The following is an 18,514-nucleotide window of genomic DNA, read 5'->3' as shown; positions in this document are numbered from 1 at the left end:
AGCATTATTTGCACGTCTGCCGGACCTTTTATTACCTTTAAATGCGTTACAAATCTCTTGGGCCCTGGCCAGCACAGCAAAATATTGAGATTCAAAATCTGACCTTTGTGCTGTTTGCTTCTGAACTTCCCCCTCTGTGAGAGACAGGCACTCGATGCCGGTCTGAACCTCCTCGAACTCCGCAAACATCGATTCAATGCTAGACATACGTAGTTTTAATTCCAAAACCTCAACTTCACTGCAAAGCAAAACATCCTTAAAATCATCTACATACGTTACAAATTTCGTTAAACGACCTTTATAAACTCCCCGTTTTTTTACCAGCTCGGCTAATCGTGCCATTGTATTTATAAGAAATAATTACTATTAATTAATTCAAGTTTGTATTTATAAAGTTACAAGTTATTACAATTAGATATTAATATTTACTGACACTATTGTCCAATAGTACGTAAATTTGCTTCAAAATTAATGAAATACCTAATTCGCAATAATAATTTAATATTTTTTATGCCAACATAAACAAATGTGTGTTTAAGTATAAGATAATTCAATATATTTGATTTAATTCGCACTAGTCGAACTAATCAAACCAATAAATTTATACGAAATAATAATTAAATATGAAATAAAACCATTTGCATTTCAATATGTACAATATTGAAAGAAAAGGCAAATATAATTGATTGAATATGTTAATTAATTGACGAGAAACCAATAATTGAAGTAGGAAATTTCCGAGCATATGAAATTAAATAAATAAATTGAAAAAACGGGTATAAATATATCAGCTAACCAGAATGCAAGTAGGTACTCACTGCCTTTTGTACGAATTCCTTATCGCTGAGCGCCCGGCGGCCGCTCGGTTAAGATGAGTAATTAAGTAGTTATAATTTTTAAATTTGAACTTGAAATATTACGAAAACTGTTTGATCCTTAATGCGGTTTATTCTTGAATTCGATTAAGGGGACTTTAGTCTACACGTTTAATAACAAAATAACTATAAAAAGGCAGCAATTTGGTCACAAAGTTAAAATACCTAAAGGGGCAAACAAAATGGATCGGACTCACTCTGACCGCTCGCTTGTTGCTAAGTGGATTTTCCTTGTAATCACTGGCTCACTTTATACCGTCACGTCACCGATTCTGGGGCAATCCATAAAGAGATCTTCTTCTTAATGCTTAATGATGTGGCAGAAGATCCTGGTGGCTCCAAATCTTAAGGCATGACGTCCGGGTCGACAGGATCAGAAATTATGGTTGATACTTTCTTCAATAAAAAATTGCATTCTTGACATGCGTTTAGTCGTAGTAAGTAATTAAATTACATGATTTTGGTTAAAATTAAGAAGGACGCAAGTACGTGCGAGCGCGTCAGTGTCGTATGCATTCTGGAGATGCAGCGATGGCTGTTGTCCTCTAAGAGGCGGGGAGGACATCCGAACAATCCCGAACACTGTGTGTGTTCTTATCTTTGTACAATAAAGTGTATTACTACTACTACTACTACTACATTCCGGCTTTATAAAACACTATAAAACACTGAATTTAATATTTTTGTTCACAGGCACCGACGCAGACTCTTCAAACAACTCTAAAACTCACAACCACACGGAAAGTTGGCAACCTACTATCAACAAAGTTTACCAAATGCTTCACACGCCAGACGTACTCAACCAGACGTCTAACGACCCTTTTAGCTCTACTTTTAAAAATAAAATAAATTACACATGTTGTCGTGAAAGTGATAATTTTGAAGCTCAATTTGTACATAATGGGATAGATAAAAGGAATAAGAAAAGAGCTGTTAATGTGATAAACGCTGATTTTGAGACGACGACAGTTGTGATGCCCAGTCCGCCTTTGATGACAGAGAGACGTCAAAGGTTAGTTCTTTAAAAAAAAAAGTGTACATAATTTTTTTGCCGAACTGTGGAAAACTTTAGTATTTTTGGGCATACTGTAGTAAGTATACAAGTACTAGGTGATTTCTGTGACAGAAACGGTTGGCTTTATTTTTCAAACTGACCAACATTTTGTTCAACGACTTTTAAGATAAAGGAACTTTTAGTTTAGTAGGTCGCAGGTTCAAATCCTTATCAAGCAGGTTCAAGTCCAAAAATTTTTCCTTGAATTAATTTAAAAATAAGTTTCTGCTCTTTAAAAATAAGAAATATCTTTGAAGTGAAACTTCTAATGCGACTTCCAACTGACAGCGTTAAACATTTTAAAACATTTAACGCTTAATAGTGTTGCCACTTCCAACTGACAGTGTTTAATGTTTAACGCTCAGTAGTGTTGCCACTTCCAACTGACAGTGTTTAATGTTTAACGCTCAGTGTTGCCACTTCCAACTGACAGTGTTTAATGTTTAACGCTCAGTGTTGCCACTTCCAACTGACAGTGTTTAATGTTTAACGCTCAGTGTTGCCACTTCCAACTGACAGTGTTTAACGCTCAGTGTTGCCACTTCCAACTGACAGTGTTTAATGTTTAACGCTCAGTGTTGCCACTTCCAACTGACAGTGTTTAATGTTTAACGCTCAGTGTTGCAGTGTTTAACGCTCAGTGTTGCCACTTCCAACTGACAGTCGCTCAGTGTTGCCACTTCCAACTGACAGTGTTTAATAACGCTCAGTGTTGCCACTTCCAACTGACAGTGTTTAACGCTCAGTTTAACGCTTAATGTTTAACGCTCAGTGTTGCCACTTCCAACTGACAGTGTTTAACGCTCAGTGTTGCCACTTCCAACTGACAGTGTTTAATGTTTAACGCTCAGTGTTGCCACTTCCAACTGACAGTGTTTAACGCTCATGTTTAACGCTTAGTGTTGCCACTTCCAACTGACAGTGTTTAATGTTTAACGCTCAGTGTTGCCACTTCCAACTGACAGTGTTTAATGTTTAACGCTCAGTGTTGCCACTTCCAACTGACAGTGTTTAATGTTTAACGCTCAGTGTTGCCACTTCCAACTGACAGTGTTTAATGTTTAACGCTCAGTGTTGCCACTTCCAACTGACAGTGTTTAATGTTTAACGCTCAGTGATGCCAACTCGAACGAAAATATTTAAAACAGTAAAAAGTTGGAAGTGTGCAAAAACGTGACAGTCACTTGACAGAATGTTTTTAAGGTTACGTGTTACGAAGTTTGACCTCTTCCGCGCGGAAGTTCTCCACGCATGTTTTTATTTAATAAAGCTTACTACTCTTTGAGTTGCAGGCATCTATAGGTTACGGTAACCGCTTTCCATTAGGCGGGCCGTACGCTTGTTCACCACCGATGTAGTAGGTATATTAAAAAAAAACTTTTTTTTAAAGGAAATACGGGGAGACAGGTTCAAACGCGCCGCTTTTGAACTACATCTTCGATACGTACTCGAACACGCATCACCACAAGAACGATAGGTAAGTGCTCGATCAATCAAAACTGACAGTGATATATGCGGGAATTGACAAGCTTTTATATTTTATGTTCAATTTAACACTGGCCTGGCATTTTTTGAATTTTTTACTGTTTATTTTTTTTAAATTGTTTTTAGCACAAATTTTTAATTTTGGAAAACACCCGACTATTCTGCTCACATAAAAAACATTCGCTGTTTCTGTTTTTTTATCATGCATTTTAAACGTCTGCGAGCGATATAACATATTTCTAAATTAAAGGAAAAATGGAAAAATTCTCACCTCCAGAGCAGCGGTCCTCTGTCCATCTGTCTGTCTGTCTGTCTGTTTGTCTGTCTGTCTGTGTGTGTGTCTGTCTGTGGCATCGTAGCTCCCGAACGGATGAACCGATTTTGATTTAGTTTATTTTTGTCTGAAAGCTGAGTTAGTCGGGAGTGTTCTTAGCCATGTTTCATGAAAATTGGTCTACTATGTCGCGGTTGGGGTTTTTTCAAAATTTTAATTTTGTGGTTAGGTTATCCCCTATAATTTAAAAATAAATATTAGCTAAGTTCTTCGTACACAGTACCTGCTCCAGCATGGTTAGTGGTAAAGTTCTGCTAACTTTGGAAATATCTATTTGAAGCCCTTGTGTATTTAGCGAATAGAATCAATAATTTAATTTCGTGATTGTTTGAGTTCGGTGAAATTATATTACTTAAATTGGTAATTGGAATTTGTTGAGATTTGCAAAAATATCGTTTTAAATTATTGGATTTGTTCCTTTTTAAAATATTTGTATACTTTAAGAGTGAACTTAACAACTGATTTATATTTAATTTCCTGCGCTTATTATAAGAATACATTTTATAAAGGACTAGAAATATAGGTAAAGCCTGGCCAGAAATATATTATGACTATTAACTACGCGCCATGTTGCAGAATTTCGTTAGACCTATTTTCTTCATACTAAACTGAATTGTCATCCAGTTCATCACAATAACAGCGCCCTCTGACAATAGTCATATACACCGTGTTTCACTTAACACTAAAAACCTGAAAACGGTTTGTTCAGAATCGAGAGTAGAATCGATTGAGCTATACGAGTATCTTGATGGGGGTAATATTTTTATTTAAATTGGTATGATTAGTTATTTTTTACGCGCCTATTCTATTGTATTCGTAATACAACATTGTGTATATCGCATTGCTAGAGGTTGTTTACCTTTTTCAGTATATAGGGGTATTAATACTTAACTGGCTAGTTACTTGGGCGATTATTTTTCCGCTACGAGTTTGACGTTGTTTGTCAGTTTAATCTTAATGTATATCATAAGTCATAACAAATTGAACTCGTACCTAATTACAACCTTGTCATTCTGAATATTGTGTTTGTCAGTTTAATCTTAATGTATATCATAAGTCATAACAAATTGAACTCGTACCTAATTACAACCTTGTCATTCTGAATATTGGGTTTAAATTTGCTTACTGCGATTACCTGTCCAATTTGAAGTTTACTGTGACAAAGCTTTAAAGTGTTTTACAGTGACATCTTAGCTCTCTATTGGTAAACCTTATGTCGTTGCAGTAACGTACACAAATAAATAGTTTTGTGGTTTATGATGGTCGTTAGCAATTTTTTTATTGAGTGTGGAGCTAAAAGTCAAGTAGAGCTGTACATAAATCTAAAAATTCAATTTAAAAAAAAGTAACCATCAGATTAAAAGATGAATACTCTAGATGAGTATAAACAAATAAAAATCTGTTGGGGTGTCTGAGGTTTTGAGTGATACCGGAAACACGTTGTATTTTTGGTCAGGCATTATGTTAATATTTTATGTACTTATACCCAAACAGTAGGCACCTATAATATGAAATATCTGAAATAGCCTGTGGTAATTAATATTCGATAAAGCCGATTGAATAGGGTTTGCATCGAACCAGCGTCCATTGCTAGGTCTCAAGAGCCTAAGTATCTGCAATCTCCGAATGTGAATACTTCTAGTTACTTAATAAAAATTAAAGTATTTTAACGTATTTTCATTTGTTATAACGTATCTAACAGAATACATACTTACATAAAATCACGTCTTTATTCACAAACAGGGTAGGCGGAGCACATGAAACTGCTCAAGTTTCAGTGCCACTCTTTGTAATGAAGGGGTTGACACAAAACGAAATTTTGATAACAAAATAAACATATCTACGTATAATGCCATTTCGAACTGAACATAATAAACGTAAACAAACTGCTGTCACTGTCAAAGTAACACGTGAAATTCAAGTATAGGTGAAAAACTTAAGAAAGTCACCTGTTGTAAGTATGTGTGAGTGACGTGTTCGAATAGAGAACACATATTTAAAATTAGTAACACAAACAAAACAAACGCCTATTCGAACACGTCACACATACAACAGGTGATTTTCTTAAGTTTTTCACCTATAAGAGGTTCTCAATTATTTAAGGGCCGACAGGTAAACAAATCACTTCCAGTTATTAACGATCACTCATGAATCGAAAAAACACACGATGACTGTCATATTATGTTATGTTATGATCCCATGCAAGTCAAAATAAAAATCGGCCCAAAATTGATGAAGTTGTGTCAAATCAGATACTTACAAAACTTATAATTAAATTCATAGCCACCTTGCTATTGTTTTATTTTTGATATTTTTTATTTAATGACGATCCTTTTTGGGAGATTTCATAAATAATAATAAATAATAAATATTATAGGACATTCTTACACAGATTGACTGAGGCCCACGGTAAGCTCAAGAAGGCTTGTGTTGTGGGTACTTAGACAACGATATATATAATATATAAATACTTATATACATAGAAAATATCCATGACTCAGGAACAAATATCTGTGCTCATCACACAAACAAATGCCCTTACCGGGATTCGAACCCGGGACCGATTTAATTTTATTTAAGATCGTTATTTTTATACTTATTTCTGTTGACAATTTTTATTGCGAGATATTATTTTTAGTGCAATAAACTAACTGCCCTACAAAAACATCTTTTTAATTTCAATAAATATATCAAAACGTTCTGGGTTAATTACTTTCGTTTAATGAAAGTCATTACTTGTGTAATTATACGAGTAGAATAAATGTAAAATATGTAGAATATGGTCAGTTTTAATACCTTGAACGGTGGGAAATTTTTATGGAACCGGCCTCACCTTTGTTTACAATAAGTCCGGCTAATTCAAAATGGCATTATTATAGCGTGAAAGAGGATATGTGAAAGAAAGATAATGTTGAGATATAGAGGAGAATGGAAGAAGAAGAAATGTCATGTACCGACCACATATAACATGGGATAAGAGTATGAGGAAGAAGACATATCTAATAGTTTTTTTTTTAATCATGCTTAGCAGGCCTGGCAGCGGGAATGGGATCTACACGGCGGCCGCGCCAGAAATAGAAGCTCTTGTAGGTTCCACCGCCAACCTGGATTGCAAAGTCGACGCTTTGCACGACAAAGTGGTAAGTAGGTACTACTTATTACTTACTTTGTTCACGCGATGACCTGTAAGACCGTTTTCACATTATCCGATCCGATATCGGATGTCGGAAGGATTTCAATAGAAAAAATCCAAGATGGCGCCTGTAATGTATGGGATATGGGTCCGACATCCGATATCGGATCGGATAATGTGAAAACGCACTAAGCAGAGATCGGACAGTTGGGCTATGTATGACGTTTTCGGGATAATGCACCTTATGTTGTTAGAAGTGGCGCTAAGAGTCCGATCATTGCCTATAAGTCATGGCTATTAACACACAAGAACGCCACTCTATCATAGCGTACCTATTTTACTTACTTACTTCCTTGGCTGATGCGATAACTCAAAATGAGTTTTGGCTTCCAACACAAGAGCACGCCACTTTCCGCTCGGTCTTGAGCGGAATCGCACCTGCTTTCGCCGACGCCGAGCTCACGGAGATCAACCTCCACTCTATCCGCCCAACGATTTTGGGTGACCAGCAGGACGGCGTCCATTATTCATAGCGTGTCTAGGTGGCAGCATTATCCGTGACCTTTGAAACTGGTAGAAAATAGTTAAATTTGAGTTTATGGATAATCAATTACAATAAAATATAGATATTAAATTTTGCCTAAGTTGCAACCACATCCACGATTAATGCTTATGACAATATTTCCTTGCCAAGGATTTCGTACCTACAGTATTTCGACATGATCTGAATGTGATTAAGGTCACACCACCACCAAAGTTACCCTAAAAGTTAGGTTAGGTTTAATAGTTATTTGTTATACAAGGTGCAAAGTTGTATTTTAACGCCGAGTGTGGAATTTAAAAACGAGCAAAGTATTCTATAGTTGAACCACGAGCGAAGCGAGTGGTTCGAGAATAGAATCCTAAACTTGGGTGAGTTTTTCAACATACGAGAAGGGAAATAAATTTTCACCCGAGTGTAACACAGGTGGTAAATCATCTTTATTACTAGATTCATTTGACTTTATTCAAGGTCAAATTACTTTACCCACTAGTGGATAAAATGCGTTTTTACACGCTGGTATTAAAGGACAAAACACGTGTTTCCGAGCTAGAGAGGGGAAAAGATATTTATTCTCATAAAAGGCATACCAGTACACTAGAACAGAATTTCTAAGTAAAAATAATCTTATTTACGGTAGCATACAAAGTCGCCCAAGTCAACAGATACACGCTCACGCAACTTTTTTTTAAGGTGGTTAAAGTTATACCTTGTACTTTTGGCACTTGAAAAAAGTGTAAACAAACCGGAGCCGTCAAATTTGACAGATCCAGGGATAGCGAACCTTTTAAGGCCAGAAACCTTTTCCTGTAAAATTTAGCTTAAAACCAATATTTCGTAAAAAGTCATAATTTTTCGTTGGTAAACTTCGGGAGATAAGGATTCTAACGATACCCCACTTGACCTAGTAACTTGACATTTACAGTTGGCCCCCCTTCCATTTTGGCCATTTTCTATAATTAATATTAATATATTTTTTAAAATAATAGTTTCAGCTTGTAGAGGTTTAAAATGTTCATAACTGTTCCAAATTTCAAATCGATAGCGTAAGTAGTTCTCGAGATATTAAGAAATGTGACAGACATACAGACAGACGGACAGAGCGTCGCCATAAGGGTTCCTTTTGTACCTTTTTGGTACGGAACCCTAAAAAACATAAATATAACAATCATCAACACAAATATCGAACTCGGAACAGATGATGATGATGATGATTGATAACAAGCAATGGCAAATGTTAGACATATAAAATTAAAAATCGCGTAAGTTGTACTACCTTTATATTTTAGTAGAGTTAGTGCGTTTTCACATTATCCGATCCGATATCGGATGTAGGACCGATATCCCATACATTACAGGCGCCATCTTGGATTTTTCCATCGAAATCCTTCCGACATCCGATATCGGATCGGATAATGTGAAACCGGAGTTACACCCAGATTAAAATGCAACCATAAGTTTTAAACCTCTGCAAAATTAGGTACTTTTTGGTTGATGATTCCCTGAAGAAAATAATAATATTCATTAAATGTAATGACGATATTTTTATATTCGTGAAGGTGTATACGTTTCGTCAAATTAAACGAAATTACATGTTAGTGGAATGAAATGGAAAATAGTAGTGAGCTCAATTATTTTTAAATAGAGAAAAAAATTCAGGAACCAAACGTTACCTAATAAACAACCCTCAAATTTGACAGCTCAGGTTTGTTTACACTTTTTTCAAGTGCCAAAAGTACAAGGTATAGTTAAGGTTACCCTAAAAGTTAGTTATGGTTACCCCAAAAGTACACAAAACTTTTTCAGTTAATGATTTCTGTTACATGGCTGATGCAACGAATAACGTATTTGACAGGTATCCTGGGTACGAAGAAAAAACGATCAAGAACCTATGGAACTGTTAACCACTGGTACACAACAATACACAGCTGACGATAGGTAAGAAACCTCTTATAGCTACTTAAGTATATACATTTTACTTCTGTAAAGATTTCTGTTTTTTATTGTCAACCAACTAATGTTGAATGTGCGAGTGTCATATACATTGCCGTATTTGATTATCCCGGAGTTGTAAGTTCACATTTTTGATATTTCTTTTGAAGTATGTTGTGATGTGGCTAAGACGTATCGCTCGTTAAATCTAATGATTATTTGCGAATTGGTTGAATCGATTAGGCCATATGTACAGTCGACTACAAAGAGATCTGTATCCACTTTTTCACCTTATTACAATGCAATAAGGTGAAAAAGTGAATACATCTCTTTGTAGTCGACTGTACAAGGAGGCGCTTAAACAAATATACGATTTACATCAACTTACTAAAATGTCATTTGAATAGAAATGATAGACTCGGCCACAGCACTAGTTTAAAAATAATAAAAATGAGTGATATATGGCATAGGTAATAAATAATAATAAGTAAATGCTGCGTGATAAATTAATATCGTAAATTACTCATGAAACTTCTAAGAGGCGGAGGGTCCCAAGTTGTATTAAAATTAGTATATTTTGCACTCTGCCAATCTATTATTCAGTACTGTATTGCAGCCTGGGGTGGCGCCGCCAAAAGCGTAATGATAGAATTAGAACGGGCGCAGCGAGCCGTACTGAAGGTAATGTTGAGGAAACTTTTTCGTTATCCCACCGACGAGTTGTACAGAGAAACATCAGTTCGTCAACTTTTCATAGTAAAAGCTGTTACAGAATCTCATAGAATTGCTGTATCTTCTGTTGACCACATCAGGCGACGTCTGAAGCGTATTAATCACCTTACTATTTCTTGTCCTAGAGCCCATACTGCGTTCGCCAAACGCTTTCCATTCTTTCTACACCCTACAGTCTACAACAGGGTCTCCAAGATATGTAACTTTGATGACTTCTCTTGTTCTATCTTAAAATCAAAAACTAAAAAATGGCTTCTTTCTCAGTCCTACGATCAAACAGAAGAAATAATTCATACTTAGTTGCGTATACTCACACACACACACACACACACACACACACACACACACACACACACACACACACACACACACACACACACACACACACACACACACACACACACACACACACACACACACACACACACACACACACACACACACACACACACACACACACACACACACACACACACACACACACACACACACACACACACACACACGCGCACACTCATTAAATGTCACTTCCACATATGCATGTCTGCCCTGTTTACTTAGTTTAAATAGCTTTTTTTTTTATTGTCTCTGTGCATGCACTTTTCTAGAATTTAATGTAATTTGTATTACCTTTGTAAAAATATTTTTCAAAAAACAAAACGGCCAACATATTCCGTTTAGACAAAGTCCCACAGTTAAATCTATTTTTTCGGTTCCCGAGATACAGGCTGCGCCTAGTTTGGGGCCGACGGATATAACCTTAATGGCAAAAATGTAATTATGTTAAGTTCTGCTTGGAAATGTACCTATATAGATATTTTTTGGCAAATAAACGATTTATGATTTATGATTTATTACTCACTAACGAAGATCCGCAAAAATGTGACATGTGTTAGATTATGTTTAAAGATTAAAGTAAGCGAAATATTGTTTTAAGTACTTTTTTTTATTATTTTTTATTACAGGATTTAATTAAAATTTTCATTGGGTCGCGCGAGTTTACGTTTTTTGGACGCTGTCATGTGTCAAAAATAGGAACTTACAGCTTCGAGACAACAGTGTGCTGAATGTAACTAAAATCGCATGTAATTTCACAAATGTAATGAACTCCTCTTACTTCCTTATCCTGAAAACTACACAAAAACAATGTTTCATCACACTCGCACACTAAATGTGCTATTGCACGCAGGCGGAGCGTGAGTTATAGAAAAATTGTTCTCCCTTGGGAGTTAAGAAATTTCTGGTACTGTATTGAACTCTTTTTTACCTTTGCATATTTTTTATAATGCAAGTGTGATGAAAAACATTGTGTGTAACTTGGGAAGTATGAATATTACTAACTCGAGTCTTTAAATCGCTAAGACAATCCGTCGCGATTTAACTTACTCTCATTAGTAATATTCAACTTCCTCCCCTTGTTGCACAATGTACTATTATCTGCAGGTACTCAGCACGTTTCATCCCTCCAGACATCTGGAGACTGCAGGTGAAGGAGGTCAGGCCTACAGACGCGGCCTTCTATGATTGCCAATTGTCGGCGCACCCGCCTCGCACCGCGCGTGTCACTTTGCGAGTACCGGGTGAGTATAATAGCCCTAGTGAGTTTACAAGTAGCGGTAAGTTAAGACGATACAAGAGGGGTCAATTCTCCATAACGCTCTCGACTATTTCATCCCTGGTTTTTGAAGATAGAGCAATGATTTTTTCAACACAGATTATTATTATTTTTGTCTGTATCGGACCGTTTTGATTTCAAAAATCCCCATCAAAAATTATCAAAAATGGTCTTATTGATTATGGCGCAAAAAAGGTGTGGTAGTCAAAATAGGTAACAATTATCCAACAAATGAATGAAATGAAATGAAATGAAATGAAATGAAATGAAATGAAATGAAATGAAATTTTTAATTTCCAAGTAGGCATATTACAATGCGCTTATGAACGTCAAATAAAACTACGCCGGCTCTAACCCTACGCCTCAGCCTCGAGAAGATTTCAGTCCCCCCTCAGTTGGAGGAGGGTATCCACTATGGGACCGGCAAGAAACTCGGCGGGCCACTTCTTTTCAAAACATTACATCTTATATTTAACATGCATTAAAAAAAAAAACAAGACTAAACAAGAAGAAAACTAAACGGTCCGACACAGATTACTTCATTGTTATTCAGATTCTCAAATTTCGTTACGATTGATTCAGTTTTGAAGGAGGAAACAGTCGAAAGAGGCACCTCCATTGTAGAGATTTTTTCGCAATATCTTTAACTGAGTGGTTCTGAATGGAAAATTTTTTTTCGATAAATCACTAGTATATTTAACTGAAATTCCCAAATTAAAAGGGGGGCTCCTTTCCATTTTAGCATTTTCGCTCCTGTAGCGTTTTACGCGCTGAGTGTAATGTGGAGGGGATAGCTGCGCATGGGGACGCATAACCTTCGCCCCCTGTAATCCCCGCCTGAGAGACCTGTTTTTGACTTCTGCGCAATAACGGCCAGCCCTAAACTTACGTGCCGCTACTTGTAAATAATCTTACATTCTGCGGTGCACTTGTACAGTGACCCTGTGCTATCGTGCGCGGCCCGACATTTAAGTCGCTACAGGAGCGAAAATACTAAAATGGAGAGGGGCCCCCCTTTCAATTTGGGAATTTTAGTTAAATATAATAAGTTAACGTTATTAACTAGATTTGTCGAAAACAAACTGTCCATTAAGAACAACTCAGTTAAAAGATATTGCGAAAAAATCTTTAAAATCGAGGGTCCGCTCTCGACTGTTTCCTCCTTGAAAACTTAATTAATCTGAACGAAATTTGAGAATCCGAATGACAATGAAATAATCTGTGTCGGACCGTTTAGTTATTTTGGCTAATTGTTACCAATCTTGAGAATCACACCTTTTTTTGCGCCGTAATGAAAAAGGCCGTTTTTCGAAATTTTTGATTAGCTCTAGCGTCTTTAAAAATAAAAATATCAAAAAAATCAAAACGGTCCGATACAGATAAATATAACAATAATCTGTGTTGAAAAAAAATCATTGCTCTATCTTCAAAAACCAGGGAGGAAATACTCGAGAGCGTTTGTATGGAGAATTTGACCCGTCCTGTATCGTCTTAAGCGCACAGGCGCGCTCTTACATACAGCAGTGAACTTGACTCAGTACGAGTATGATCAGGCGCAGCCAGACATTTAAGAGCGAGAAACGCACTCTTAGGGCGCCAAACCGTCTGTCACCGAATTTAGCGTTCGTTAAATTTTTTGTATCTGAATTTCCATAGACCTCTGCCGTGTGACGTTGATATGTCTGTTAACTGTGGTTGATGCAACTGGGTGCCTAGCCGAATGGCACTAACGCTCACGAAACGCTCACGAAACGAAACGCTAGTAGATATCTATCTCTATCGCTCGTGCGTATTGGCGCGACAGAGCCGGACAAACTGGCGCGGCGTTTCGTTTTCGTTTGGCGTCAGAGAAATGCCATTCGGCTACGCACGCTGGCCCTTAGTGTAAGGCCTGAGTGGACGCTCGGTGCGGAGCGTCAGGCGAGGCGTGCGGCGTAGCGGACTCAGGACACTCGTACGAGCTTCCATTAGTGTTGTGAATTTAAGCTTTGAGGCGTAAACTACAAAACTCGAGTCGCGACTTCTGAGTCTTAAAGCCTCGACCATATAAGAATCCTCGAGTCTTTAGTCCTCAAGCTTTAAAGACTCCTAAGCTTTGAAGGTTTAAGTCTATAAGGTTTGTAGCATTTAAGTCTTAACAGCTTTTAATAAACTAGATCCTAAGGTCAACATAAGTAAAAAAACAGGCCAAGTGCGAGTCGGACTCGCCCACTGAGAGCTCCGTACTTTTTAGTATCCTGAGATACATGAGATACAGCGTGGTGACGTGACCGGGCGGACGGATATCTGAGTCTTAGTAATAGACTTACGTTTTTACCCATTGTGTACGGAACCTTAAAATCTACCTAACCGATACGTCAAATTAAGGGTTAAAAATAAATACTATCTGCCTATAAAGCTCGTTATTTGAGCTCTTAAAGCTTGATACAGGCCTTCAAGGTTTAGGGGCCTTGAGCTCTTTATGAAGCCCGAGTCTTAAAGACTCACTCTTAAGAGCTCATAAAAAGCTTGAGTCGTTAAGGTTCTGAACCGTTTCTGAGCTAAAACCTTTAACGCTTGAGTCTTTAAAGCGTGAACCTTTAGGGTTTGTAAGTCTTTAAGGTTTAAAAGTCTTCAAGACTAGTCTTATAACAACACTAGCTTCCATTGTTTGACATGCACGCCGTACCTGCCCCGCTGCTCAACCAATATGTGTTTGAGTGCACGCTTGTGCACTCGAACCTTACGTTTACGTTCAGCGGAGCGAAACCAAATGCGTAGCCAAATGGCACAAACGCTCACGAAACGAAACGCTCGTAAATATCTATCTCTATCGCTCTTTCCCCATATGTGTTTGAGGCGTGCACCTGTGCACTCGGACCTTACGCTTACATTCAGCAAAGCGAAGCCAAAGTGCGTAGCCGCATGGCACAAACGCTCACGAAACGAAACGCTCGTAAATATCTATCTCTATCGCTCTTGCGTACTGGCGCGACAAACCAGACTACCTTTCGCGGCGTTTCGTTTTCGTTTCGCGTCGGAGAAATGCCATTCGGCCACAGGCTTCTTGGATGCGCTTATGCGGAGCTCGGCCTTCGATTTCACTTTTACACACTTTTAATACATTGCGGTATTTTAATATACTGTGTGCTGAATTGTTTGTACCTGAAAAGCCAGGAATTTAAGTAATGAGCATGATTGACTTATTCCTATAGATAGATAGACCAATGAGGCCCTTTTTAACCCTCCATTTTCGTTGGTGAAAGTGGCCCTAAATGTTACTTTTAAACTACATATATCTAAGTATACTCTACTTACAGCGATATTTTATATATTATAGTCCTCTACATCAATCTCGATCGATATAAGCAACCTCAACAGTTTAGGGTTTTTCATTTCATTTTAAAAACTTGTTCACATTTACCGCATAATGACCAAAAAAATAACTTTGAAATGTAACGCTTTAAATGCTAGTATTTTTTTGTGCTTTCCGAACTACCCGTAAAAATAAAGCCACAAAACACCAACGCTACCTATTGTGGATCCCGCTACGAACCAAATTTCCCTCTGGATTCCGATATTACCGGATAAACGGAGCCTATCGCCGACCCGGGATCTTAGCAACAAACAAATTTAAAATTTGTTTTTAGGTTTAAGTTTAAAGTTATTCGATTAAACTTGCTTCTTGTTCACAGATTGTGAAACAAATTCAATATAAGTCTGTAAATATTTAAGGGTGTTTTAGTTATCGGGAGGACTTTTTAACTTAAAAAAGTGTGATAATTATGAGTTCCTAATTACATTACTGAATGGCCAAAACATCGCGGAAAATGACATTTATTATGAACTTGGATATATAAGAAACTAGCCTTTGCCAACGGCTTCGCTCGTGTTTAATTCGAAAAATTGCGGAACGCTCCATACAAACGTCCATTCCCCCCCCCCATTATATGGAAGTGGGGGGTTAGAAAAATACAAAAAGTAGCCTATGTCACTCTCCATCCCTTCAACTATCTCTAATTAAAAAATCACGTCAATTCGTCGCTCCGTTTTGCCGTGAAAGACGGACAAACAAACAGACAAACCTTCAATAATAGCGGTTACTAAGTTCTTTTTGTCGTCATGAGAAATGTCTCGATATAACTCCCGATATTTCTTTTATTCTACTACAACTCATAAAAGATCAAACGTCCTGTCAAATCTTTATTAATATCGCATGTTTTTGTTAGATCATTATAATTTTACTCAGCACAAAACAGGAATTTAACAAGAGGCTCTTTTGCGGATCACCAGAAAATGAAATATGGTTTTCATTGTTATTATGATAAAATCTGTATTTTACTGAGTTATCCTTGCTAAAATTCTGACTACTGGAACAGTCTTCGTGTAAGTACCTAAAGTGTTAATACTGTGAAATAAGTGTGATATGCGATATACGATTATCACGGTCAATATCCATACTTCCATACTAATATTATAAATGCTTTTACAATCAAATATTATAATTAAAAGCACATAGTTTACTCTTCATCCCAGAAATAGAGACAACTTGAACGATCCATAATTTATTTTTGGCTTTTACGTGCATTTATAAAAGCGTGTTTTTCTAGAGTTTTTTAAACTATAAATTTTTTTTATACTTTTTAGTCGTTAATAATGAAATATATTTAAAATTTAAACAAAAATATTTTTTCAAGTAGGCGAATTTCGCAAGCCATTTGTGGCTTAACACGTATTGCTACTTAATAATAATTAATACCACCTGATGTATAGGTACCAAGTTTATCGCAATAAAGTCATTCATTGATTCATTGAATTAATTTTTTATTTCAATTTATTTATTTAAACTTTATTGCACAGTAAATTTTTTTTTTTTTTTTTAATTTTACTAGGAGCCAGTGCCGGCCAGTGCCGGCCTGTGCAATCGATTAGGGTTGTGTGGGTTGGTTGAGCGAATTTGAGTTTCGGCAGGTTTGGGAAGAAATCTTAGCATGTATGGAAAAAATCACGAGCGCGAAATTTTTTTCATAGTGCTGCGCTAATTTGAAGATTAATGCAATACAGAATTTAAGGATTTCATCTTACAGAGTAGGAGAGAAAAAAAAAGTTTAATTTTCTCAGTCGTATTTACGTGGGGTTGAACCTGGATATGGAACGTGGACGCAACAGTTTGCTAAGCAACTAAAAGACTGATAGTGGCTCTGGGATCTGTAGACCTTCGCGACGTGCTTAGCAGTGACGTGGCGTGAAATTTTTCGTTGATAAAGCCATCCCCCCACCCCCCACCTTATTTACGCTCTTAAGGGTCGCAAGAAAACCCACACCCACCTTTTTTATATACTACGTTGATCTTTCTTTTTTTGTGGGGGGCTTCGCCCCCCCAGCCTCCCTTTATTTGCTCTTAAGGGTCACCAGAAAACCCAAAACCAACTTATTTGAAACACTACCTTGATATTTTTTTATGCAGGGAGCTTCGCCCCCTTTTATTTATTTACTCTTGAGGGTCACAACAAAACCCTTAACCAACTTATTTTAAATACTAAATACGTTGATCCTTATTTTTTGAGGAGGGCTTCGCCCCTCGAGCCCTCCTTTATTACTTCCTCTTAAGGGACACAAGAAAACCCTAACCCAACTTATTTTATATATTACGTTGATCTTTTTTTTATGCGGGGGGCTTCGCCCCCCGAGCCCCCCTTACTTTTGCTCTTAAGGGTCACAAGAAAACCCTAACCCAACTTATTTTAATAACTACATTGATCTTTCTTTTTTGCGGGGGGCTTCGCCCACCGCGCCCCCCTTTATTTGCTCGTAAGGTTCACAAGAAAACCCTAACCCAACTTATTTTAAATATTACGTTGATCTTTCTTTTATGCGGGGGGCTTCGCCCCCCGAGCCCCCCTTACTTTTGCTCTTAAGGGTCACAAGAAAACCCTAACCCAACTTATTTTAAATACTACATTGATCTTTCTTTTATGCGGGGGGCTTCGCCCCCCGAACCACCCTTAGTTTTGCTCTTAAGGGTCACAAGAAAACCCTGACCCAACTTATTTTACTTACTACGTTGATCCTTTTTTTTGCGGGGCTTCGCCCCCCGAGCCCCCCTTACTTTTGCTCTTAAGGGTCACAAGAAAACCCTAGCCCAACTTATTTTAAATATTACATTGATCTTTCTTTTATGCAGGGGGCTTCGCCCCCCGCGCCCCCCTTACTTTTGCTCTTAAGGGTCACAAGAAAACCCTAACCGAACTTATTTTAAATATTACATTGATCTTTCTTTTATGCGGGGAGCTTCGCCCCCCGAAACCCCCCTTTCTTTACTCTTAAGGGTCACAATCACAAGAATACCCTAACTCAACTTATTTTAATAACAACATTGATCTTTCTTTTTTGCGGGGGGCTTCGCCCCCCGAGCCCCCCTTACTTTTGCTCTTAAGGGTCACAAGAAAACCCTAGCCCAACTTATTTTAAATATTACATTGATCTTTCTTTTATGCGGGGGGCTTCGCCCCCCGAGCCCCTCTTACTTTTGCTCTTAAGGGTCACAAGAAAACCCTAGCCCAACTTATTTTAAATATTACATTGATCTTTCTTTTATGCGGGGGGCTTCGCTCCCCTAGCCCCCCTTACTTTTGCGCTTAAGGGTCACAAGAAAACCCTAACTCTACTTATTTTAATAACAACATTAATCTTTCTTTTTTGCGGGGGGCTTCGCCCCCCCAAACCCCCTTTGGTTTGTTCTTAAGGGTCACAAGAAAACCCTAACCCAACTTATTTTACATACTACGTTGATGCTTTTTTTGCGGGGGGCTTCGCCCCCCGAGCCCCCCTTAC

At 37.5% G+C, this 18,514-nt stretch overlaps 1 protein-coding gene across 1 annotated transcript in view; it reads left to right on the top strand.

Annotated features, from left to right (window-relative positions):
- LOC125228069 overlaps positions 1 to 18,514 on the top strand; it is a 137,285-nt gene that overhangs the window by 100,920 nt on the left and 17,851 nt on the right. Inside the window, exons 4-8 of the mRNA XM_048132517.1 lie at positions 1,569 to 1,887; positions 3,320 to 3,406; positions 6,777 to 6,888; positions 9,278 to 9,360; positions 11,530 to 11,666. Coding sequence (XP_047988474.1) covers positions 1,569 to 1,887; positions 3,320 to 3,406; positions 6,777 to 6,888; positions 9,278 to 9,360; positions 11,530 to 11,666 — 738 coding nt within the window. The remainder of the gene's footprint in view (positions 1 to 1,568; positions 1,888 to 3,319; positions 3,407 to 6,776; positions 6,889 to 9,277; positions 9,361 to 11,529; positions 11,667 to 18,514) is intronic.

This window comes from Leguminivora glycinivorella, chromosome 7 (genome assembly GCF_023078275.1).
Source record: "Leguminivora glycinivorella isolate SPB_JAAS2020 chromosome 7, LegGlyc_1.1, whole genome shotgun sequence".
NCBI lineage: Eukaryota > Metazoa > Arthropoda > Insecta > Lepidoptera > Tortricidae > Leguminivora > Leguminivora glycinivorella.
This window is presented reverse-complemented; position numbering and strand designations above follow the sequence as displayed.